At 51.6% G+C, this 23,961-nt stretch overlaps 3 protein-coding genes across 3 annotated transcripts; 1 reads left to right on the forward strand and 2 right to left on the reverse strand.

Moving 5' to 3' along the window:
- Positions 1-438: 438 nt before the first annotated feature.
- SCAMP2 (secretory carrier membrane protein 2) lies at positions 439-12,176 on the reverse strand. Its single transcript, XM_026052875.1, has 9 exons — positions 12,091-12,176; positions 9,198-9,278; positions 8,498-8,587; positions 6,802-6,919; positions 5,565-5,693; positions 5,054-5,213; positions 4,427-4,528; positions 2,224-2,341; positions 439-1,565 (listed from the first exon to the last, which is right to left on the reverse strand). Exons 1-9 carry the CDS (start codon positions 12,145-12,147, stop codon positions 1,419-1,421), a joined length of 1,002 nt encoding a protein of 333 aa, XP_025908660.1. The 5' UTR covers positions 12,148-12,176; the 3' UTR covers positions 439-1,418.
- Positions 12,177-12,803: 627 nt separating this feature from the next.
- On the forward strand, positions 12,804-16,482 carry MPI (mannose phosphate isomerase). The gene is made up of 7 exons (XM_026053048.1): positions 12,804-12,931; positions 13,298-13,498; positions 13,582-13,723; positions 13,850-14,032; positions 14,851-15,024; positions 15,270-15,478; positions 15,747-16,482. Exons 1-7 carry the CDS (start codon positions 12,824-12,826, stop codon positions 15,963-15,965), a joined length of 1,236 nt encoding a protein of 411 aa, XP_025908833.1. The 5' UTR covers positions 12,804-12,823; the 3' UTR covers positions 15,966-16,482.
- A 2,115-nt stretch (positions 16,483-18,597) lies between these two features.
- On the reverse strand, positions 18,598-23,733 carry FAM219B (family with sequence similarity 219 member B). The gene is made up of 5 exons (XM_026053069.1): positions 23,595-23,733; positions 22,055-22,145; positions 21,084-21,158; positions 20,401-20,449; positions 18,598-19,340 (listed from the first exon to the last, which is right to left on the reverse strand). The coding sequence occupies exons 1-5, from the start codon at positions 23,671-23,673 to the stop codon at positions 19,185-19,187; spliced, it is 450 nt and encodes a 149-aa protein (XP_025908854.1). The 5' UTR covers positions 23,674-23,733; the 3' UTR covers positions 18,598-19,184.
- Positions 23,734-23,961: the final 228 nt, after the last annotated feature.

Consider the following 23,961-nt stretch of genomic DNA (forward strand, 5'->3'; position numbering starts at 1 on the left):
AAAAAGAGAAAAAAAAAAAAAAAAGAAGAAGAATCGCAGGGTTGCAGCAGGATAGGGGCCAGGCGGGGGGAACAATGCAGCAAAACAAAGGGTCCAAGCCCCGCTCCCCTCCGCTCGTCCGCAGCCCCTCGCCTGGGGACACCACGGGGACACGAGGCAGCAGGGCTGCACCACGCAGCAGACACCTCCCGCTGCCAGGAGGACACCTCCCCCCAAGCCGGGTACCCACCCCCGTGTCCCCGCATCCCTCCTGCCCCCCTCTTTGAAAGTCACCTCGGTGACAAAAGCAGCTCCAGGGGACACGGAGCCCACAGCTCCAGCCACACTCGTGCCCTCGGCCCCGACAGCTCTGCCACCAAAACATGCCCGATGCTGCCCCAGCTGGGAAGGAGCGGGGAGGAGCTATCCTCGTGGAAAAAAAAAAAAATAATGCATGCTTCAGGACAAGCTTTCAGTGGAGAGGGAAGCAGAGATGAATGGCACAGGTACGGAATAGTGTTCCGAGCTTGGAAAAGGAGGGGAGCAGACTGGATAAGACCTACAGCACGCCCTGTGCCAAGCGGCTCTGCTCACTCCCCGGGGCTTCCCTCTCCCCGACTCCAGGCTCCCTCACTTGGTGCTGGATACAGGCACTCCTGGTCCTCCAACTTTCCTCACAAAACCGCTGGCTGCTCTGAATGCTGCTCAGGAAAGGAAAGCCCGCATCCCTCCTTGCCCAGGTTTGAGGCTGTGGCAAGGGCCAAGCTCCCACCAAGCCATTCCCTGCACATCCAATGGCAACAAATGCCAGGAAAAGCCACGGGACTCCAGGGGTCCATGGCATCCTTGGGGAAGGGGACAGGAGATGGGCAACACAGGAAGGCCATGAAAATCCCCCTTCTCTCTAATCCCGCTTGCTCCCACCTCCTCTTTTGTATCACCTTGCCCAGACTCTCAGGAAGCCCAGCCATTAAGAGGTCAAAAACGTGTCATGTAAGTATAATRAACCAAAAGTACACTTCCTCTTCTTAAAAGTAAACTACATGCAAGTTACAAAACTCCTCAATCAGTAGATAATCAAATTCTTCATAGCAAAGGCCATTAGAAAACTCAGTAAACYGCAAAAACCTGTTTCCCTTCACCTTTCTGCTGCAAGCAGAGGAAGTGAGACAAACACTTGACATTGTCCTGGATAAGGAGAAATGTATTTGCTTTAGAGAATGTCTCTTATCTTCCCATACCCTAAAACACAGAAGGAAAACCTAACCATCATAAATGTAGGCCAGCTGAAGCTTTTAAAAAAAAAAAAAAGAGATCTCTTCTCATCTGGAGTCAGCATCACAGAGCTAACGTGGTACCCGCAGAAAGTGCTTCTTTAGAAAAGGAAAGTTGGGGTCACGATGCGAGAGGAAGCAAGGCGGAGACCCCCATGCAACGGGCTAGTTCCCCCGGAAAGCCCCCTGCGCCGCCGAGGAGGCGACGCCGGCCGCCGCGTTCTGGAAGCCCCTGTTGGTGAGGATGCCTTGGGAAAACTCTTCCTGGGCTCTTTGGAAGCTGGCTCCTGTGCGCCGATACAGAGAGTGCACCTGGTGAATGGAAAAGGAATGAGTCAGGCTCAAAGTGTCCACGAAGGCCAGCGATCTTGCTGCTGCACGTCTCGCTCACCAGCAAAAAAAGGATGCAGGTGGCTCCACCTCACCCGGCATATGGCACTGAAGCTTCAGGAGACTCTCAGGCATTGCAAAATGCAGATTTCCAAGCTCAAAACTCCCATCTCCTACTGGGATGCAGGGACACTTAACCCCTGCATTTTCCTGGGGCAAAATCTGAAAGCACCTGGATCAAAGGGGCCAGGTATTTTCTTCAAAACAATGCAGAAGAGGAAGCAGGCCCATCTCAGTCCCTCCTTGCCTCCTTCAAAGCTATGTAGATTGCTGCTGTTAAATGCAGAAATACAACCCTCATGTGTAGGCCACAAAGAAGAGTGGCTTGTTTTTGGAGACTAGAGGRAAGATGTCATTTCATACCCCATCAGGTGCTGCACAGCCTCCTAATGTTGCAGTGATTTTTAAAGTCATGAATGCCAGAGCAAAGAAATTGCCTTCCCTGTTCGGCCAGCACACTCAACAAATTTGCCCAGACCCGTAAGTTCCAAAGGGAGATGCAAGATACTTCAYGTTGGATCTGTGCTTGGCCAGAGTGACATCTGGGACCTTGCCCCGGTCTCRCCTCTGAGCAGCTCACCTGCTTCAGGAGGAAGAGCGAGAGAACTGCGCAGAGCGTGAAGAATCCTGCCACCACCATCATGATAACCGTCACAGCCAGGTTATCCCGCAGCTCGGACAGAGCCGCAATCCAACCGCTGGAAGAGAGGGAGGGCGATGTGAGCACAGCCAGGCTCCAAGGACAGCACACACACAGAGTCAGGACTCGGTACAAGCATCAGATTCACTGGAATCATTCAATGTGACCACAAAGGGACGTGCTATAAGGACAGTCAGGCCATGGGAGAGATGCCTGATTTCACATTCATGCATTAGGAAGCCCCTTCAAACATGCCATATACTAGAGAAGCCTCTAGAAGAGCCAGAGGATTCTCTACCCACCCTCATCTTTCAGTTAGGAGTACACTTTAAAGCAAGTACAAGGCACACACCAAGCATTTGCACAAAGAAGATCAAGTGGAAAAGCATCACTGACAGTTGTGCAAGAACCTTTGGGTCAAGGCTATAGCGAAGCACAAAAATCACACATAATGGCTGTGGGAAGGGGGACCCAGAGCTCTGTCAGACACTTCTGCCTGAGACGGGATTTCCATCAACACTTTGGGAAGCAATCTCTCACCGTGTGATAGATTTTTAGCATCCTACACCAGAGCACCATGCTCACCCTACCTGCATTACAGCTCTAGCTCCGATATCACCACAAATCAGTAGGATTAGTACCCTCATAAATTAAGTTACCTAAACAGACAAAACACCTTCCCAAAATTTAGCCAAGTATTGTAAAGACAGGCTGGTACATTTGAGAATTTGAAGGGAAGCTGGTAGATCTGAAGCCTAAGATCTATGTGTGATCACGACAGCTTCGCCTGGCCATGGATGCAAATGTTGGGRGGGAGAGGAAGAGGAAGGAAGGAATAGAGCCAGGAGCTACAGAAAAAGCTCCTTAGGAACTGGCAGTTGTTGAAGTGAAGAGGAAAGAAGATTTCTGGGACTTATCRGCACTCAGCTGCGAGTGAAAATGCCAAGACACCTTGCTTAAAACACCCTCTTGCCATTCTGGAGAACAGAATCTCTCTGACTGCTAAATTGAGCAAACCATGTTCTGCCAGGAGAGGAGGGATCGTGCAGGACAGTTTGGCTCCCTTCACTTGCTGCGCAATTTCTTGCTCATTAGCAGGAAGTGGAAATGCACACTATGCACTACAGCCAGAAATAAATGTCACTGTCTGGCTTGAGGAGACGTAGAAGAGAGTTCAATGCATACTCTCCCCAAAGCCAGACTGAAAATGCAGTGTCCCTTCCCAGTCCCCCCAACTAAGACAGCAGGGAAGAGAGGGCACAAGCATGAGCACAGCTTTGCCCATAAGCTCTGCTGCAAGCAGTAGGTAAAAATAGCCCATGGTTTCATTGCATTCGTCACCCRAAGGTTCTCCTCAGGAACAAACTGCTAGCTGTCTCACTGTTCCTCAGAAGCGCTCCAGTAACTTCTGAATTTCRTCCACAGCCAACGCAGCAAGGTGAAAAGGAGCCTGGTGCTTCCACTGYCATGGGCAGCTGCTGACAGGAGGCCTGTTGGACCCACCTCCAGAAACCTGCATTTACTGTTCTATACAAGCAAGGTCCAYAGGAAAAATCTCTTTGCAGAGTCCTTACTAAGGGGACTTGCCAAAGAACAGGCCACTGGCAGCACACTAAAGAAATTCAGGAAGAGCACAGGGMCATGACTGAGCTGCTGGCAGCAGTGTGGAGTTCAGCTGTATCCCGTCTCTGGGTCACAGGTTCCTCACCTCCGTGTTACACACACAGCCTCCATCAGAGGAGGCTCCATTTTAAGACAAGACAACCGGGTCAACAGTGGAGACTTGGCATCAAAAAGAGGCAAGAAACATGTAGGACAAAGAATTGCTGAGAAAATATTAAGGGAGGAGAAAGACAACAGAGGAGTGGGCGAGCCCATACACTCCTTTCTGCAGTGGCAGGCAATGGTAGTAGAGAAAGTACATGCCTTTGCTTGCACTAGGACAGGAAGAGTGGAGAAGAGAACCACCTCAGCTGAAATCTGCCAAAGCTACGTACCAGGCGAGAGAGGAAACATGGAAGAAAGAACAGACATCTTTCAGAAAGAGAGGAGCAAAGGACCCCAAAGCTTCTGCTAATCACAGTGCTGTTGAGAAAGTAGTGGTGAGGGGCTGTGACACACCAGTCTGCTAAGTCAAGCTTACCTGTCTCCCCAGCCAGGAATGCCAACAGCCTGGATAATGTAGATTGCTATTTGGCAGAAGAAGATGAAAAAGAAGACAAAAAAGCTGAAGGAGCTGTCAGACCTATAAGAGAGAAGGCAGCAGGAGTTAAGCCCTGGGACGTGATCCCTGTACTTATTTTCTCTTTTCTAAAGGGGAATCATTTCAGTGAACCACCCCTGCCATGGAAAAGCTGCTAAAAGGATGGCAATTTTGTGAAGAAGTCATGTAGCAACAGAACTTGCAACATGCTTAGTGCATATTGCAAYCCCACCAGTTTTCCAGTGCAAGAGAGGGGGTGAAGAAAACTTCCTTAATGTAAAGAGCACATTAATGCACATTAATGTACCAACCAGTTTTCTTAAAACGCATAAAAAGTAAGACCCTATGACTGGCTATGCCATTATATTACGACAAAAAGGACCACCATAGCCAAGTTCCATCAAATGCCATCCTTTTGATGTTTGGGAACAAATGGTTTTGATCTATTTAACAATGTAAAGAGCTGGAAAAATCCTTCAGGCGGTATACAGTAGGAACAGACAAAACAAAAGGCCCTCCCACTAAAAGCTCCATTACAAAGAAGGAAAAAAAAAAACCAGTACTTGCCTGAAAGCCTTGTAAATTGGTCGGTACCAACACAGAAAGGCACAAGGGGTGAATAAAATAAACCACAAGATKGAGAGACCAAAGTCTACTCCTCTGTCTGGCTTGACTGTGAACCATGCCAAACAAGCAAGCAAGTTTAGGATCAGGGTAACCGAGTGCACTGTTCGGGAAGGAAGAAAGAAGAAACATTAGCAAATTCTTGGAAAATTCACAGAAATCTACTAAGTATCTCTAATTTCTCACTGAACACAGAGCTCTGCAGACACTGGGGAGACTTTGGGCCATCTAATTTCCTTCTTTCACTTGAAAGGAGGTTGGAGCTTAACTTAAAAATCTCATCTAATCCTGCTACATACATCCAACTCTTAAATCTTTGCCATCAATTTTTATATTCTGCAATATTTTACCCCTGCAGACAACATCTACAGAATTAACTTTAGGGCAAAATTCAGTATGTGATATGGAAACTTCTTAGAAAAGACTTTTGTTGCAGTCATGAGTTGCTACTTACACATCCACAAGTAATACAGCATCTTGCATACTCGCTGGTAGTCAGCTGGGATGTCTGCAGAGAAATCCTGGTAAAAGCATGGCTTGATTGGACACTTCTTGGGAAGAGGTGGCCAATTATTTTGTCTCGCTGCAAAAAGAATAAGGAGCAATTCTTCACTTGTTACACTGAAAGACTCATTGGCATGCCAAGATTTACAAGCAGCAGTTCACATATACTGACACTGAAACTTTGGAAGATGCCAGGTCTGGCTAGGTCTGTGCTGGTGGCAGAGGAGGGCTGTTTTACTGCTAGAATCAGTGAGAAGGGGCAGCCTAGTTTCTGAAGGTGTGCCTCTGCAGGAGACAGAATTTCCCTGCCTTAGTTAACCTGTTACAAATATCAAGTCCAGAGCACATGTCAAGCTGTGCAGCAACACACATCTGAAAAGAACAGCTTTAGCACAGTCTCTTCATCTGCTTTTCTCAAGTGAGAGGGGAAAAAAAAAAAGCGGGACAAGCTGCACATGGCGATTGACTGCCTAACTATGCTCTGAGAAGACACTCAGAGGAGGGGAACAGAACAGCTCATACAAAAAACACTAATGAATATGGCAAAGGCAGGTGTTCAGGTTCAGCAACATCAGAATTCAGTGACTTCTTTAACTGACAGATCGGCAAGAAGGTGCCTTTCCTCTCCTCCCCTACTTTGCCTTGGGTGGAGAGTTAAAGACAATTTCAACTTCAGTGTTTCAACTACTTGGAACTAATGATAGAGGAAAAGATACACTGTGTTGTCCTGGTTAAGACTGCCTGCCTCATACGTTGAGTCCAAATTGTAATTAAATTAATTTTGCCAAAGGGCCAGTACAGGGATTTCCATCCATGTCCCAGAAGATATCGGGTTTTGCTTGGATGGTCTGAAAGCAAGCTCAGCCTGAGGCAGGCATCCAGAACACACAGCCTTAGCCACTTTCCACAATTAAAAATAAAAGGCTTCAAGTCTGGCAAAAAGCATCGAGTTCTGGTAGCATAAAGTGCCCTCTACAGGCAAGTGCACCGAGTCCCCTGTATGTCAGTGAAAAGATTAATATGCCCRATTAAGAAAAATCTTAATAGGTAGCCACATCTAAACAGAGGCAGAGTACCAAGAAGGTTGCCACAGGTGTGATGGACAAGACAGACACACGACTCGTAAAAAGTTGATGCATGCAGGGACAAATATATTCACTGCAGACAGGGCAGAAAACACTACTTACGATTAATGCCAGCTGCATGATTTTGCAATTCCCTTTCCTTCTTCTCCAGCTCAGCTGCCTTCCTTTCTAATTCTGCCTGCTGCTGAAGGAGTTCGGCCTGAGCGGCTGCAGCCACAGCCTAAAACAGTGGGAGAAAAAGGTAACTGTTTCCCTAACCATGACAAGAGTAATGCCTGCCAGTAAATACACAGATGCCAACTGGGAACATGGGCAGAGGCAATTCTACAGCAAAGACTACGGACAATTAGCAAGCTAAATCCTTGTGGCTGCCTTACCTGTTAGAGAAGACTTAATTAAGCTCAACACAGAATTCCAGGCATTCCTCTCTTACCCCACAGGAAGACAGCACTCAAAGAGTCCTCAAGATGTTATATGATCTGTGGCCTGTCCTCCATGCCTTTCCCTTTCAGCACAGGCATATCCTCCCTTGCTGATTCTTCCACCTCCTAGTTAGCCTCGTTGTTATAAGTGACTTCCAACACTCCACACCCATCTTCCACTTCAAGGCACTTACCTCCTCATCCTCTTATCAGTTCCCGGAAGACAATACCACATCTGCAGGCTCAAAGTCTTGCAAGTACCTCTAGATCAGCCTTAACACCCTGGATCTCTTTACTGGTCCAGACTTCAGCTTTCTTTGTTTCTGACAAAGCATTCATCCTACAGGCTTGAATCCATCTTTCCTTTTTTTTTTTTTTTTTGGTCCCTCACATACTTGGCTTTCAAGAAGATCCTTTAATCTCTCAGTGCTAGTTGAAAAAAAAAAATCTAGTAGTATTATTCCATTCTGATTCGAGACGTTCACTTAAGATTCACCTGTTTGAGCTGCAAAGCATGCAAGATCACACAGGACACACTAGAATTGCTCTGTTTGCTCTCACACTGAACAGTAGCGTTCAGAAACCAGTCTACAAYACACATAGTTGGCTGTGGCCTCAAGGAAACAGGGCAAGTGACACCTTAAAACACATAGTAAGGAAAACGACTCCTGAGTTTACCAAGGGAATCCTTTTCCCAGCGAGCAGAGGAGGTTCAAAAGAAAGAAAAGGTAGCACTTCCTCCTCTTTTTACACCACATATTCTTCCCTTGGATCTCTTTTACCTGCTTGCTAYTCTGAGAACTGGAGTTCTCTCCTAGCAGCCTCTGCTTCTCCGAGTTGTCTTTGGATGAGGTGATCCTGGGGCTCAGGTACTTGCTGGCCTGTCTAAGCAGCAGCTGCAACATATAACTAGTCTGCATTTACACTCCTGCGACCGAGCGTGTCGGACCAGCCACTGGAACTATACTAAACSTATTAACAGGTTACATTTTAGGCAGCTTTAGAGGAGCGAAGCCAGGACAAATAGAATACAAGGCTAAGTTAGTTCTGCCACCTGAGGAACAGGGAAAAGCCAAATTACATTTATATATTGCCCACAGAGATCTACTGCATAAGATGTATAAAAATCATAGATCCTGAAGGTTGGAAGGGACCTCTAGAGGTCATGTAGTCCAACCCCCCTGCAAACACGGGGTCACCTAGAGCATGYGGCAAAAGAGAAGCCAGGGTGATCACCTGCTGCTTCCCACACACAACCCCGCACAAACTCACATTCCCTATTATTCCCACAAGTGTTTAGGAAAGGCAAATGAGATCTCCCCCACGATCCCCRGCCCAGCTCTTTGGGAAGGGCGCAGCAAAGGGGGTTGCCATACCTGTGGAGTGGGTTCCACAGACGTCTGCAGAACTGCAGGTTGCGAGGGGCCAGAGAGCTGCGTTGCAGGCATCGTCCGTGCTGCATTTGTCTGGGTATAAGCAAACCRAGAACGACAAGAGAAAAGCATGGCATATTGTTTCCACCAGAAAAGAAATGTTAAACTTCAGCACTGCTAAAGCTGGAAGCACAGGGACCAACTAGCAGGAAGTAGTTCTATGTTTTCCGAAATATGTTAGTTCCTTAATGCCCCAGAGAAATCACACAAGATTACASGTATTAGCCAAAGAGTAACAGCAAGAGGTTCTGCTCAGTTGTTTAAACTGCAAATCTTGCTGTGTGCCTGTTTCTTGTTCAGCTCCCAGCGCAGAAACCAAATCAATATTGACGTTTCCTGCTACAAAGCATCTCCTTCTTCACACCTCATACGGCTTTCCCGCAAGCCAGTAAAATCAGTGCAAGTTTGAGAGAAACTGTTCTGTATGACTGGAGAACTCCAGCTGGGAATTCGTGTGCTTGAGTGCTGGAGCTCTCACTTGCAGCTTGCCACACATGCAAAAAGCTGTCGTCCATGGGGACATCAGCTGCCAGAGCCTCATTCATTTTTTTTTTTTTCTCTTTTGAGCTGCACCTACCAAGAGATATTCTAAATTGCTAAACCCACTGCTGAGATAATTAGGGCAAACATGGACCACACATACCAGCTGGGAGCTCTCAGAAAATGGGTTGAATTCATCCAAGCCGCCTTGGTTAGCATTTGTCAGCTGCGTCACCGAGGGATCCTGGAAGAAGAGAGATCAAAGACAGGTCAGTATTGGATGTGAGTGATCACGAGCTTACACATTACCTGCTCTGCCTCTCTTTCCTCCACTGTAGGAAGTAAGCAAAAGCACATCTGATTTTTCCCTGGAAACAGGAGAACCAAGATAAAACACATCCCTGCCACGGGCAGATGACCTTAACTGACAACACTTCTAGACTAGGTGGGGAAAGACATTGGTTCCTTTGTGCATGCACTAAACCCAAGAGGACCCAGAATCTCCTTGGTAGAAAGATGAATTAAGGACAGCAGCCCCTGAACGCTTCCCATCTTTCAGTCCTCCTAGGAGGGCAGGGTCTCAGTGATTCTCCTTCTGCACATAGGGACCCAAGTATTGCAAAGTTAACTATCCCCCAAGACACACATTCTTTCAGTCAGGCACTCTGGGCCTTGCTCAGTCAAGGCACCACTTCTCCAGGGTGCAACAACTCACTTTGACCACACAATCCAGTGGCTTTTACCAAATGACAGCTGGAAATTGYTTCTACCTCCCAAACCTCATTTGTGTCACAGAATACATACGGCTCCTCCAAGCACAACAGAGAATCACAAAATGCACTTCAAGTATAAGTGGCCTTTGCAGTGGCCAAGCTGACACCTATAGCACTGGGACTAGCCAGCTTTTGGGAGCAGTCACTGGCAACACAGCTATGAAAACCGAGGTAGGGATAGCGCTTCAATTGCTTTGGCAGGTTTTAGCCTGACTTGCTGACACGCCAGCTGTGCTCTGCTGTACTCGCATCATCTCCTGATCCTCTCCATCAAATTTTCTACCCAAAGTGCCTTTCCTCTCTCTCCTGCAATGTGGTTAACTACTTTATATCTTTTACACACGTTCAAGTAAAAGTGACTTGCTATTCCTCCCTCCTGCAGCAACTAAGATCTTGTGTTCAGTCGCTCCAGTCCTGTGGTTAATGGGGTAAGAAGCAATTGCAGGCTGAAACGAGGGCAGAGTCAGGAATTCAGGTCTGTAAAGGCTGCAGGTGCTCCAGGAAAGTCAGCAGGCTCCAAACAAGACCCACGCAGAAGGGTTAATGTGTAACATCACCCATCTCTCCATATGGGGCACTCCCAGGCAACAGGMTGCACTAGCTCATGAATCACCCTGGGGCAAGGGTTCACAAAGAAGGGGAGGGTGCTGGTGCTGCTCGAGGAAGTGCAAATCCCTGGCCAGATAAGGCTGTAAAAAGTGGTGGGCAGTGGCAGGACCAGCATCCTGGAAATACGGACCTCAAGAGCTCAGGGCACATGTTTTACTGCATTTAACCTCTTACACTCACCGGAGGCTTTAGCTTGGCCTGTTTAGCGAGTGCTGGAGACAACTCAAGACAGCTTCCAACACAAGCTCTTGTACAGACAGAAAGTGGAAACGGGCTCATAAATACAGAGAAATACCCAGGAAAATACAGTTTTTTCTTCCCATCACTATCCTGGTGCAAACAAGGAGGTCCCTGAGCTTCCATGAGGCTCAGCAGCAGCACACTGCCTTTCAGAAGGACACAATGCCAGCGCCTGCAGCAGGGCAGAGAACAGTGCTGTCCTGGGGTAACAGCTGGAATAGGAAGATTAACTTTGCTTTTACAGAAYAGCTGCAGAAAGGTCTGATTTTAAGGGGAGATGGCCTCTAATCTTAGTCCATAACTTAAAAAAAAAATCTATCTATCTATATATATATAAAAAATTAGCCAGTGCTACCAAGCAAGGACAGCTCAACTCAACTTGCATGTTGTTATGCAAGTAAAACAAAAATATATAAAGCATGGGGAATCTGAGATGATGCTGAAGTGTGCATGAACACTGATTTTTGTACCCTAGGAAGTACGAGAAGAAAAATAGCAGCTGTTAATACAGAGGCATCAGCTTAAAGGACAGGTAGGCATGAGAAACAAAGGAGCTTTGCAAGCAAACGGAAGTTACCCACCAGCTTCACATCTTCAGGTCATTTTTGCAAACTAAAACCAACAGGGACCTGATCCTCTCGCAAACGAGCCCATGTTGCTGTTACGTAGTGCGAAGGTTTGGGGACTGAAGGAAACCAGGCTTGCTGTGTTCCAGGGATGCTCCCTACCCGGCAGGGCCTTCCCATGAGGAAGCAAGCACTCCTTCCTTTCAGGAGCTCTAACTTGCCAGGGCACCCAGTTAAATCTGCAGCAATTGCTCTCAACTGGGTTGAGAAAAACAGAAATGAAGGTATCAGTCATCCCTCGCTGCCACCAATCATCAGGTGGAACATGTCACAGGGAAAAGGGAAAAAATGTACTTTCAATGAGATCAAAAGAGCTTATTTTACACCAAGCTCATCGGTCACTGAACAAAATATACTCGAGAGGTGAATTTCCCTATTTCCACATGGATTTGCAGATCACAAAGCGCACCTAGCGCCCGTGGCAAGGAAAAGGCATCCCTGGTGCTCACATCCAAAAGGCAAACCCTTGCGCGGCAGACGCTGGGGATGGGAAGCCTTGCGGACTGCGCAAGAGAAARCTCGAGCGAAGCACAAAGCGGAGGAACAAGGAGCCGTCACCGCGAGGGGCTGCTCGGCAACGGCGGCACTGCGGCCGTGCCCGGGAGCTGGCGGGGGCGGCGATAAAGCCCCGCACGGGCGCGGCCATGCGAGGGAACGGGAGGAAAGCGGGATTTGGGAAGCGGGGGGACAGGCCGTGAGGCGCGGCCCCGGCGCGGCCGCCGGCCCACGCGCCGTCGCTCACGGCCCCGTCCCGCGGGCGGCGGCGGAGGAGGAGGAAGGGGCCGTGTGGGGAGCGCGCCGCGCTCACCTGGAAGGGGTTCAGCTCCGCCGGGTCGGCGAACGGGTTCGTGTCGAAGGCCGACATGGGGGCGCCGCCGCCCCTCCCGCCGGGCACTTCCGGGGCAGCCTGCGCGCATGCGCGACCTCGCCACGGACCGCTCCCCCGAGGGGGGGCTGTGAGCGCAGCGGCGCATGCGCCCTGGCCCCCCTCGGGGGCGTGGCCGGGTGACGTGGGCGCGGGGGCGGGGCGGGCAGGTGTGGGGGTTGCGGCCCGCCATTAACGGTTCCCCGGTAGGGCGCCCGCGGGGGCGCTGCTGCCATGGCCTAGCGCCGCGGCCCCGCGCGAGCAGCCCGGCGGCACCGAGCAGCCATGGCGGAGCTGCGCGGTGAGCCCGCGCCCCGCGGCAGGGCGCGGGGGAAAGGGGGGCGGCGACCCGCGCGGGGACAGCGGGAGGCCGAGCCGACCTCGGGAATGCGGGGGGAGAGGGGAAGGCTCGGGAGGCCAGGTCGGCGCGGAGATCGGGGACCCTTGCGGGGCTGGCACCCTTGGAGGGCCAGGCCAACCCCGGGGGACGGGCACGAGGCATGGGGGCCCTCCTGCATCACCACCTCCCGAAATCCCGAGGTCGTGGTTCCTGGAGACGGGAAGCTGGGTCCTGCCCAGAGAGCGCCTGTGTGCGGGGTCGGGCGGGTGATGGGCTGCCTTGCTGTCCCCGCGTGATGTCTCGCCCCTCCGCGCAGTGTTCCCGCTGGCTGGCGTGATGCAGAGCTATGCTTGGGGCAAGCTGGGCCTGGAGAGTGAGGTGGCCAAGCTGGTGGCCAGCAGCGACCCCCTGGTCCACATTGAGCCCGACCGGCCCTATGCYGAGGTGAGTGCCCACGTCTTCCTCGGTGCTGTATGGTGCTAGGGCTGAGAAGGGATGTGGGACCTCGCGCACACCTTGGTGGGATGTTGAGTATCAACGTGGTGGGGGAGCAGCCTCCTCCCAGCATGGCCTGTCCTGGCTCCAGGACCCATCCCCTGATCTTGGAGGAGCCCAGGGTGGGTGAAAGGAGAGAGGAACAGGCTGTGACTCAGCCTCAAGGCTCAGGCAAGGCGAGCGGTTCCCTTGGCTGTATTGATTGCATCCAGGGCCAAACGACTGTGAGAAAAGCCAGTCATGCCAGGCATTCCCCTTGTGTGACGGTGACGCGTCCCTGGTGCTGATGGCACCATCGCCTCTGCTCCTCACCAGCTCTGGATGGGCGCCCACCCCAAGGGTGATGCCGTGATCCGGGACAACCGCGTCGGTCAGCAGACCTTGAGTCAATGGATTGCCGACAACCCCAGCTGCCTGGGCGCCAAGGTCAAGGACACCTTTGGCGGCCGCCTGCCCTTCCTCTTCAAGGTGCTGTCGGTCAACACGGCCCTCTCCATCCAGGCGCATCCCAGCAAGGTAGGAGGGGGCGCCCAACATGGCTGATGGGGTGAGGCACATGGTCCCACCTGAGCCCACCTGGTTGCTGTCCCCCTTCGCAGGAGCTGGCGGCCAAGCTGCACGCCCAGTTCCCTGAGCACTACCCGGACACCAACCACAAGCCTGAGATGGCCATCGCTCTGACTCCCTTCGAGGGGCTCTGCGGCTTCCGGCCCGTCGAGGAGATCGTGTCCTTCCTCCAGAGTAAGGGACAGAGACTCGGGGTGACGGGACACCTTGGGAGCACCACGATGGGGCAGGGGGCTCTGCGGTCAGAAGGACAAGGGGCGGCCCTGCCCCAGCTCATGCTGGCACTGCCCATCCCCTCAGGTGTCCCTGAGCTCCGGGCGCTGATCGGTGATGTGGCTGCAGAGCAGCTGGAGCGCAGCGTCAGCAACGACCCCCGCGGCGTGTCTGCCGCCCTGCGTGTCTGCTTCACCCGCGTGATGAAGAGCGAGAAGAAGTTCTTTGTGGACCAGCTCAACATGCTGGTGAAGAGGATTTCCCAGGAAGGTCAGTTCTTTCCCTGGTGGTGAGCGTGGCCCCAGACTCGCGTCCTCCCACCCTAGAGGAAGAAGTGCCCTGGCCAGYGCCCAACTTGGCATGGGCTGTGTGGGGACATGTGTCCTGAAGCACCTGTCTGTCCTTGCTCTCCTCTCTTGGCTGCCTGCCTGCCTGGGACTGTAGAGTCTGGAGCCTCTCTGGTGCCTGGAGCTGTCAGACTGTAGCACATGTAGCTCTGCTTGCCAGCTGCTGGTCTGCAGGGATATCCAGGCTGTCGAGATGGGTGTTGGGAAGGGTCTGTGGGGATGAGGATGGAGTACTTGGAAGCAGATGACAATGCTTCAGGAGTGCTCCTGGTCCCCAGAGCTCYTCTCTGAGCCAGACTCTGGCCTGGGAATAACGCTAGAGCTTGCAACCAACACCGTTGGTCTCCAGTGCTCCTGCTTCAAGAATTACCCAGCTAAAATCAACTGGAAGGAGCTGCCAGCCAAGGCTGGAGAGTGGCTTCCGTATTTATAGGCACAGAATAAAGGGAAAAGCGTACGCAGAATTCCTTCTGCGCCCTCGGAGGCCGGCTGGACGTGGGTGGCATATTAACCCCTCCGGCTCTGCTTGTTGGTGCTCACTGCATTGCTTGCCCGCAAGCACTTGCTGCGCACGCGCTCTGCTTCCTTGGCCAAGATGGGCTCCAGGGAAGGCTGCCTGGCCCCGGGGTGTGTTTAGGACAGAGGGGACACAGGGAGCCCTGGATCCCTGCAGGACACTCCAGCATAAGAGAGCTGTGATTTCAAGGTGTCACTCAGCTGTGTTTGCTCTCCCTGCTGCAGCTGCTGAAGGGAAGGACGTGTCGGGGAGCAACGGAGACCTGCTGCTGCGGCTGCACTCCCAGTACCCAGGGGACATCGGCTGCTTCACTATTTACTTCCTTAACTTCGTGAAGCTAGAGCCRGGGGAGGCAATGTTTCTGGGAGCCAACGAGCCACACGCCTACCTGCATGGAGGTGAGCTTGGGTGGTGATGTGCACTGGCCCCTGCGCTTGRAATGGGCATGTCCAAGCCTGGAACACAATGGAATCAAAGTAGAATCCATGTTGCTTGCCAGGTTGTGCTGTCACTCATGGGTTTGTAGGGGGAGAGCCACAGTATCCATGGCATCCTGCACAGTTGTGTAGCATTGCATCCTTCTAGGMTATGGCAGAGCGGGAGGGCTCCTGGGTGGGCTGACAAGGAGCTCTCTCCCCTGCAGACTGTGTTGAGTTGATGGCATGCTCAGACAACACTGTGCGAGCTGGACTCACCTCCAAGTTCATCGACGTGCTCACCTTGTGTGAGATGCTCAACTATACACCAGCACCCAGCAGCTCCAAGATCTTCCCTGCCACTCAGAGCCCGCTCGATCCAAGTGTCTACCTCTACGACCCGCCTGTGCCAGACTTCACGCTCATGAGGATAGAGGTGAGAGGCGAAGGGGCTCTGCCACGAGCTGAATCGTGGTTTGGGGGATTCAAGGAGTGGTGCTGCAGGCTGGTGTGTGCAGGAAGGAGCACACGTGSTGAAAGGGAAGCTTGCTGGAAAGTTGCATCCTTCCCAGCCAGGCTGAGAGTGGCCTGGATGCAGCAAGAGGAGCCCACAGGGTGGGAATGAGGAAAGCCCTTCCCAGTTCTCAGAAGGGCAGAAAAGCTGCCGGAGGATTGGCATGCCACAGCGGCTGTTCTTCTTGCAGATTCCTTCCTCTATCAAGCTGTACCTTGTCTCTGCTGTGGACTCTGCTAGCATCTTGCTGGTGATCCAAGGAACAGCAGTAGGTACCTCCACAGCTGCTGCATCTGAAATGACTCTGCACCGTGGTTCCGTGGTGTTCATCTCCGCCAACGAGAGCATCTCCCTCCACCTCTCCTCGACAGAGGGGATGCTGCTCTTCCGGGCCTGCTGCCTCCTCTGAGTGGGCACCCTGGACACCAGCCCTGCAGTGACTCCACTTTAGAGTAGATAAATACTGGCCTGGGCAAAGTAGGCTTGCCAGGTTGGGTGTTAGCTTGAAAGTTGCCCCTTAATCCCCTATTAAACCCAAAGTATTCCACACTCAAGTTGTAGAAAAAGCAARTTTCACACTTGCCCTCTGGCTTCTGAATCAACTCCTTGACTTGGTCCAGGGCAAAGGGGTGAGGAAGAACCTCTCCCTTTGTAGCTTTGTAACCGCACCCCTGAGTGCGTGAGGTGGCAGTGGCCCCTCCACATTGTGCCTCCCAGGGCCAGTACCTTCCAGTGCTGCTACTGCTGTACAGCAGGCTTATTTTTTCTTCCCTCTTCTGGAAATGGGGCAGGGAGACCTGAGATACACGCCCCAGTCTCAAGGGCTGTCCTTACCCTGTGCTGGGATGTAGCATGTCTGCTGGTCTCACAGGATGGTGCTGCTTGCCTGTGCAAATGTGACGCTGAAGTTTTCTCCAAGGAGAAGAGGGGACGCCATAGGACTTGGTTAGCCCAAATTTCATCAAGAGCGGTGAGGTTGATTGCAGACACAGAGAAGGACATGGCCATTGCGGGGTGTTTACTCCCTCTGTACTACACATCCCTGCCTCTTACTGACAGTTAATGTGGCAGTGGGTTGGCAGTGCGCCTGGGTGCTGGTGTTCTCACAGTGCCTTGGAGGCAGTCACAGAAGCTAGGTGGTCCCTTGGGGGAAAGGCAAAGCCCTGCTGCACAGGGAGGCATGAAGCCAAATGGTGTGGAGCTCCTCAGATGAACGGTGCTATGAATAAAGTGATAACTTTGTTGTGAGTCCTGGGGAAGCATTTTATCCTGACCTACGAGAGATGGGACAAGCCCCTGTGTCCGGTGACTGGAGCACAGGGGCCCTGACTCCAGCTCCCTGCAGCCCTGCGTGGGCTCGCAAGGTCCTTGGGCTCTGCCAAACTGAATGTGCAGAGGGGAAGAGGAGTGTCTGAGCAGTGGCAGCCTGGCCCAAGGCAGGGCTGAAGGTGGGTGACCTGCCCTACACTTCACCCTCAGCTGTGCTATAAAATTGCAGAGCAGCCTGCACTGCAGCAGGACACCAAGGAAAGAGCCAGCCCAGCGCCTGGGCCATGGGTTCACAGCTTATGCCCCAGCTCTGTAGGGACTGGAGCAGCTCAAATCAGCTGTGGGTTGAAGCCAACCACTGATTTAGCTGCCCACCAGGACCTTTCATTCAGGCCAGAGTAATAACACATGTTCTGAGGAACAAGATCCAGTTTATTAAGTGCTTCCTTCAGCAAGAAATATACCAAAAAAAAAAATCAGTCCTCTAGACAAATATTTAAACAAGGTTTCTTTGTATGAATGTGATTGTCCTTGATATAGTACAGCTGGATCATGATTTAAGGCAGCTTATAAACTCAGATCAACTCCCCAGACTGTTCCTGCTCCAAAATCACACAGAAAATGACTGAGCTGGGCACAGCTGACAGTGAGAGGTGCTGCAGCCTGCACTGGRTCCCTCCTCCTGCCTTGGGAGCTCCCTAGCATTAAAGCAGGTTTGGAAAGAATGGGAAGGAGCTGGGAGCTAAAACCAGAATGACCAGGAAGCTGACTCTTCCCACCCTGGAGAGCTGAGATTAAGGTCCTGAGGTCTAACACAAGGTGAGCACAATGTTTTTCAACTCCCTGTTTCAGTAAAGCAAAGGCAAGGCAGAGGTCAAACACCAAAGAATCAGACCCCAAAGCACACATCCTACTTGCAAGTTGCATGGCTCTATTAAAATAATTCCCCTGCACCAATATGAAAACATCCTTTGTAAGCCTTTGCCCTGGTGCCAAATTAGCACACTGACCCCAATGTGCTTCTCCTTAYGGTAAAAGAGCAGATTTCTATGCAGAAAACTGAAATCTGTGATAGTTTTTCACGCAACACTGCCGTTCTCTGCCTCCAAACAGTGTGTTGCCCTGCAAGAGGGCTGCCCTGGAAGGAAGGGAATGGAAAGGAGAAAGTCAAGCTGTGCTAGGGCTGCAGCTGGGAAGGGGCCCAAGGGGAAAAAATATAAATCACTTCATAAATACAGTGCTTGGAGCCCCTCAGACAAGGAGAGGAGCACGAATAGCAGATGGTGTCATGTGCCAGGCAGGCTGTCAGCAGCGGGACACGCTGCTCCCGAGTCATTTGCTTATGCTCAGGACATTGCCCTTGCAGCATTACCACAAAGGCCTCACTCACTGTCTCTGCTCCAGATCCTTCGGCTGTCCTCAGATCCATGACCACCAACRGCAGCGATACAGGCGGAGAAGTGTTCCCTGTGACAGATACGCAGACCTRGAGGCTACAGCCTACAGTTGCTAGTGAAAACAAAACAGGTCTGCAGAGATATTGCACAGCTTCATCCCTTTCTGCAAGTATCTAATAAGAAAGAAAACGCACATACTCCAGCCCAAAGCAGATAGGCTTTGGTCACCCCTGGTCACCCTCCTGCACAGCAAATACCTTCTACAAAAAATAACTGCTCGTGTCTGAGGGACAACCAGGCCAAGTAGAGCCACTTTGACAGCAGCAATCTTTGGTTGAGCATGTCCAGCCTTTGGGAGAAGGAAAGCCAGCAGCACTTACACACAGCATTAAGTGCATTAATTAAGCAGCTCTCCTGCAGCAGCACTTCCCAAGCACTCTGACCTCTGTGCTTCAACCTCATGCAGCCRTGGGGAGAGCTAACTGTGCTGAGCATAAGATAAATAAATAGAAAAGGCTTCTTCAGTCATCTCCACAGAAAAGGGAAAGGCTAGTGCCTGACCTAATAACTGAGTTCYTTAATCCTCCATCTCCAGAGCTGATGTGGGGCTGGCAGCTCCTGCACARCAGCAGTTCACCCTCACCATGAGTACAAGCAGAAGGCCACCTACTTCTATTTCTTTTTTTCTCCCCACCTCAACTAAGAGCTTCTCATGCCTGGCAAAGTGTCATGCAGGCAGGCTAGCCGTTGCTGTGCAATCTCTGCTATATATTGCTAATGCATAACAAAAAGTTTGGGGTTGGTCAGTTGCTGCTGCTCCCCAAGAGCAGCAGCACAGCAGTGTAGCAGCATCCAGTTTTTGAGTCACTGTCCCAGTGTGGGACACTGACACTCACAAACACCCCAAGGGACAAAGGAGTGCTGGCTCACGACCTGTTCCGCTCAGCCCAACCGGGCAGCACCTACTGGATCACACAGGACAGAGAGTCTCCAAAGCAACACGGACAAGAAGAGGAGGCAACAGGTTTAGGGGGAATGAGATCCAGGTCTTCATCATCCGGGACCTCATCTAGATGGTAGCCATCCTGCAGCAGCTGCCGGCTCAGATCCTGGTTTACCTGCTGGGAAAGGACAAAGGAGATAGAGCTGTAGAAATGTGTACTGAAAGCAGCAAAATGTGACTCAAAGCACCCGTCCGTGCAGGGGAARCTTTCCGTGTGCTGTACAATGCCTGCTCAGCACTCCCAGACTGGCACCTGTCAGTCAGCGTCACTTCCATTCTCATCAGTGGGTTGGGGCAGGACAGAAACGCTCGCRTATGACAGCTCGGGGGAGAAGAGGGGAGGAAACCGGAGCACCAGCTGCCAGAGTGCAGTGACTGAGCAGAGCCATAGGCCAACAGATTTTAGATAAGTCCATGCGACCTCAAAAACTAGCTGCGTTATTACAGCGATTAAAAGCAGGGTCGTAACCTCCAGAAGTCTGCAAGCCTCTAAGTGAAAGCAAAAGAACAGTTAAAATTCACCTCCCAAGGCTAATCCCATGCACTCCCACAGAGGCAAGACTGCTAATAAATAAATAAATAAGAAATAAGAAAGAGAGAAAGAACAGAGTTCTCCCTTCAGGGCTGCTCCCAGCAGCTTTGCACAAGGAAAAGCACCACAGCTAGAGCAGAGAAGACAAGCAAAAGATCAAAGATCTCTAGCTCCCGGGCTGCAGCACCCTGCACACAGCAGGACTGCAGCTGCAACCCCTTCCTCACAAACCACGCTCGTCAGCTGCAGTGCTTTGGGGGCTGGAAGGAGACAGAGCTTTAGGCACAAAGGATGAAGCACTAACATATAACTGCAAAGTGCAGAAGGGAGCTTCACACRTCTCTTTTTTGCTGCCTGAATGTCAAGCAGCAGCAGCTGTTTGCAAAGCAGGCTGATGAGCTTCAGCTAACGCTCCAGGCTGGAGGGGACTCACGGAGAAGAACAGCTCTGGCCAGACACGAGCCCCTCACTCTTACTGTTAAGACTGTGCCTGAACAGTCTGAACAGYGACAGCTCTGGGTTTATCACTGACATTGCTCTTAGGCACCCAAAACACAGGCGTACCCTAATTCTGCCATGCAGTTGCAGCAAGGAAGCCCATGGGAACCATACGGTGAGATAGGAGTGAAATACCTCAACTTGCCTCAGCGGAAGAGTAGCCAGAGGAACATCTTGATTCCAACTCCCCGTCACTAAGAGAAGAAGGCAACGGTCAGAGCGAAATGGAGGCTTGTGGCGCGTAACTCGCTGCTGCTCCGGCTCCCGAAGCACAGGGCTACGTGTGGGCTTGGCAGGGAAGCTGCGTCTCTGCTTGGATGAGCAGACAAGGGATTCTCCAAACAATGGGAGCTGGCAGCATAATCTCAAAGGATGACAAAGAAAACTCAAGGGAAGTATCCTCTGTTAAATACGGGGCAATGGAAGCATTTCACTGCTCACAGCTGTCCAATCCTCTGCACCTTTACAGGCCTTGCACTACAAGTGACACAGCAAATCAAACACATAAAAGGCAAGGGATTTATTTCTATTTTTTTTTTTTTTTTATCTGGAGGTTTACAGATAGCAGCTGCAGATAGCCTGCAGACAGTCTGCTTTTCAGGACACACCAGCTCCTTTGACTTAGCAGAGTCTACTCAGCTCCCTTAGTGCCATTTTCTTCAGCAGATCCCAGCACAGAGAAAGGCCACTACATTTTTCAAAGCCATTAATCTCCTGCACGCAGAGAATTGCATCAGCAAGCAGCCGGCTTGGATTCAACATGCAATCTGCATCCTGCAAAAACACCCAACCCACAGCACAAGCATGGAATATAGACAGAGCCCTCACCTGTCCGAGTCGAGCGATACCAAGTGTTCGTCAGGCACTTGGCTGAGCGCCGTGTAGCCCTTAAGTTTCACTGGCCTGCAAGAAAAGCAGATAAGTGAGCTTTCAATACACCCTTTGCTGTGAAAATGCAGTCACGGACCTGATGGAGCAGGAATCCCTGTGCCAGATGCCACGCACATCCTTTGCCACCTAAACACTGAGCTATGCTGCCCCTATAACACACCATCCAGGGATACCACCAGCTAAGAATTAACTCCATCCTCAAGCTCTCTGCTTAGGCTACCTGCTCAAACCCTTAGCATCTCCAGAACACACGGAACAAATGCAGACCCCGGTAGAACAATTCCCAAATTCTGCATGTGGGTTGACGCSTGCAGTGCAGCCTTTCTCAGCTTCCTCTGCCCTGCAAATCCTTTACTCCAAACCAGATTTCCAAAGCCTGACATTCAGCACGGTAGAAAGCAGAAGTCTGTGGATCAGGTTACCACCCACCAGCCACATCACAACGGCCAAGCCCAGCAGCAGCCCCAGCCAGTCTCCAGGAACAAGATGTATTTTGCTGGTGCCTCCTTCCCTGAGGCTCAGCCTATCCAGTAGCCAAGGACAGCCATGAAAACACAACCATTCCTGGCTCCTGGACTGCCACTCACTGCCCTCTATAAACTGTCAGTGTATCACGCAGGGGCACACACGCTCTTGCTCTATACTCTTTATATATGTTATGAAGGTGATGGGATATGATTAAGGRGAGAGTGCAGAGAGGATGGGGATTGATATGAAGTTGTCTTTTAGTAAACCTGCGCCTCGTGTCACCCCAGTCATAGGACATTTCTGAAACATCTCGTGTTCACGCAGCTAGTGGAAACCAGGGCCAGGTCAGCGTGCCCTGACCTGGAGGGAATGTGTCCAGCAAGAGACAGATCAGGTCTGAGGGAAAAGCCTTGGTAAAGGAAGAGAAAACAGAACCAGACCTTTTCGCCGCTGCCTTCGGTGGGTGTGAAGCAGTTCCCCCCAGCAGGCCTTGCCTCCGCAGCGCCGCCTTCGCCAGCTCACGCTGCCGCTCTGCAAAGCGAACAAGGGGTCAGGGCTGCAGGTACTCGCGGATCCCCGGGCTCACAGCAGGCACAGGTCCAGAGGGGCAACCTCGAGCCTCAGTGCCTGCCCCTATCGCTTTGACAGGGCAAAAGCAGCAGCTGACCTTGCTGCCTGTATGTGTGGACTGTGCACAGCACGGCTGTGCAAACCTAAAGGCGCTAATCCCATCCTAACTCCTTCTGCTCCAACATTGAGCAAGACCAAACTGCAACTCCCCGTGCCAAGAGGGGAGCAAACCAGCTTGGGATCATCTATCCCACTGCCTCTGCTCCCTGCAAGAGAAGAGYACAGTCACCTGCAGAACAAAGCCTGTAAAATCCCAGAGACATCCACGCTTCCCAACGGCTGGTGGGAGTGGCAGTGCCTGCCCCGGAGCATAGTCCAGGGCTGGCCCCCAGCCACTGCAACAGCCTAGTTCGAGCSTTTAACAGACCACACAGTTCCGAGAAGCGGTGCTGCTGCATTTATGAGGAGCTGAGCTCTCCATCATCCATCTCCCAACAGCTAGGCATGCAGCRACAGATCAGTCCGTGGATTTGGCTTCCTTTCTCTTCCAAAGGGCAGCCAAAGGCAAGGAATGCTGGGCTGAGCAATCAAGAGTGAGTCTGAACTTAGCAACACTTCCTTTAGAGAGTCCGGGGGCTCTGGCTGAGACCAGTGTCACTGCCAGCTAGCTGTGGGGGCAGGAGGAGACGGTGTCTGATGGGCATTAMCACTGGAAGCCCTCAGATTTGCAAATCATACAAAGAGTGAACAAGAGGGCAGACACTATCAGGAGGTTTTCAAGATGTTTCTTCTCTGTTAAGGTCACCCTTGCTCGATACTCGCGCTCTGAAATGTTTCTCAGGCACTATGAGGAGCCCTAGGYTAGTCAAAGCTCAGAGCCCCTCCCCTGGTAACTTAACAGCACCATTCTGGGGCGAGAATTAGCTGCTGGACAGGCCAGGCAAGACAGCAGGGGGAAACTGCATTTATTCCAACTTATTTGGCCGCAGAAATTCCAATCCTGTCACAGCTGAAGAACTCAGAAAGCATCTTTTTTTTTCCACCTAAAGAAAAGCATCTGTTTGTAGCATCAGAGCAAAAGAAACTTTTCCCTAGGTGCTACATGCAATTACCAAGCGGGGCAACTTCAAGCGTTTCTTTCTCCACAACATGAGCTCTGCAAGGGACAGGGGTAATCAGCAACCGCTTCTGCTTAAAAGCAAAGCTTAAGCCCTGACTGAGATGGAATAAGGCAGCCCACAGAGCAAGTCCCTTGCAGTTCAGCACACGCCTTGGGGAGCAGCATGTGCCAAGACCCAGGTTCTTTTCCCCAGATGGCCAAGGGAGAACAAGGACCAGGGCGAGGTCTGTGCTGCAAGAGGTGCACACACATCCCCAAACCTCCCTGCGGGGGTCCAGACCGTCACTTACGCAGCTTGGCATGAATGGAGGGCTGCTTGCTCAGGATATACGGCCCCCTCTTCTCCACTGCATCTGCCTGCCGGTTCATCCTCTTGCCCTCTGTCCGAAGCAGCTAAGGAGGAAAAGAAGGAACCTTAGCAGCAGGAGCAAAGTAAACCAGAGTCGCTCTAAAGGGCATCCAGGCTCAGTTATTCTTCAGCACCCTTAAAATATCCCAGTAGTCACCATGAAAGCTCCCTTTGCGCTGGCTTAAGGTTGGTCGGCTCCTCCAACATGACTGCAGGGCCAGGAGGAGGAATAAGCAGCTTGGATAGGGATTATTTGGAAATATCGATGCTAAATTAGAGACACACACTGCCCCCCGGGCTCTGCCCGG

Source organism: Nothoprocta perdicaria, unplaced genomic scaffold (genome assembly GCF_003342845.1).
Source record: "Nothoprocta perdicaria isolate Ctin4 unplaced genomic scaffold, notPer1 scaffold_113, whole genome shotgun sequence".
Classification (NCBI taxonomy): Eukaryota; Metazoa; Chordata; class Aves; order Tinamiformes; family Tinamidae; genus Nothoprocta; species Nothoprocta perdicaria.

Excerpts from the sequence above, each read along its gene's own strand:
- FAM219B (XM_026053069.1), bottom strand. The coding sequence starts at position 23,673 with ATGAACCGGCAGGCAGATGCAGTGGAGAAGAGGGGGCCGTATATCCTG. Across the intron at positions 21,159-22,054 it reads CCGAAGGCAGCGGCGAAAAG|GCCAGTGAAACTTAAGGGCT; the intron begins GTCTGGTTCTGT and ends CTTTTCTTGCAG. Across the intron at positions 19,341-20,400 it reads CTGGCTACTCTTCCGCTGAG|GTAAACCAGGATCTGAGCCG; the intron begins GCAAGTTGAGGT and ends CTTTCCCAGCAG.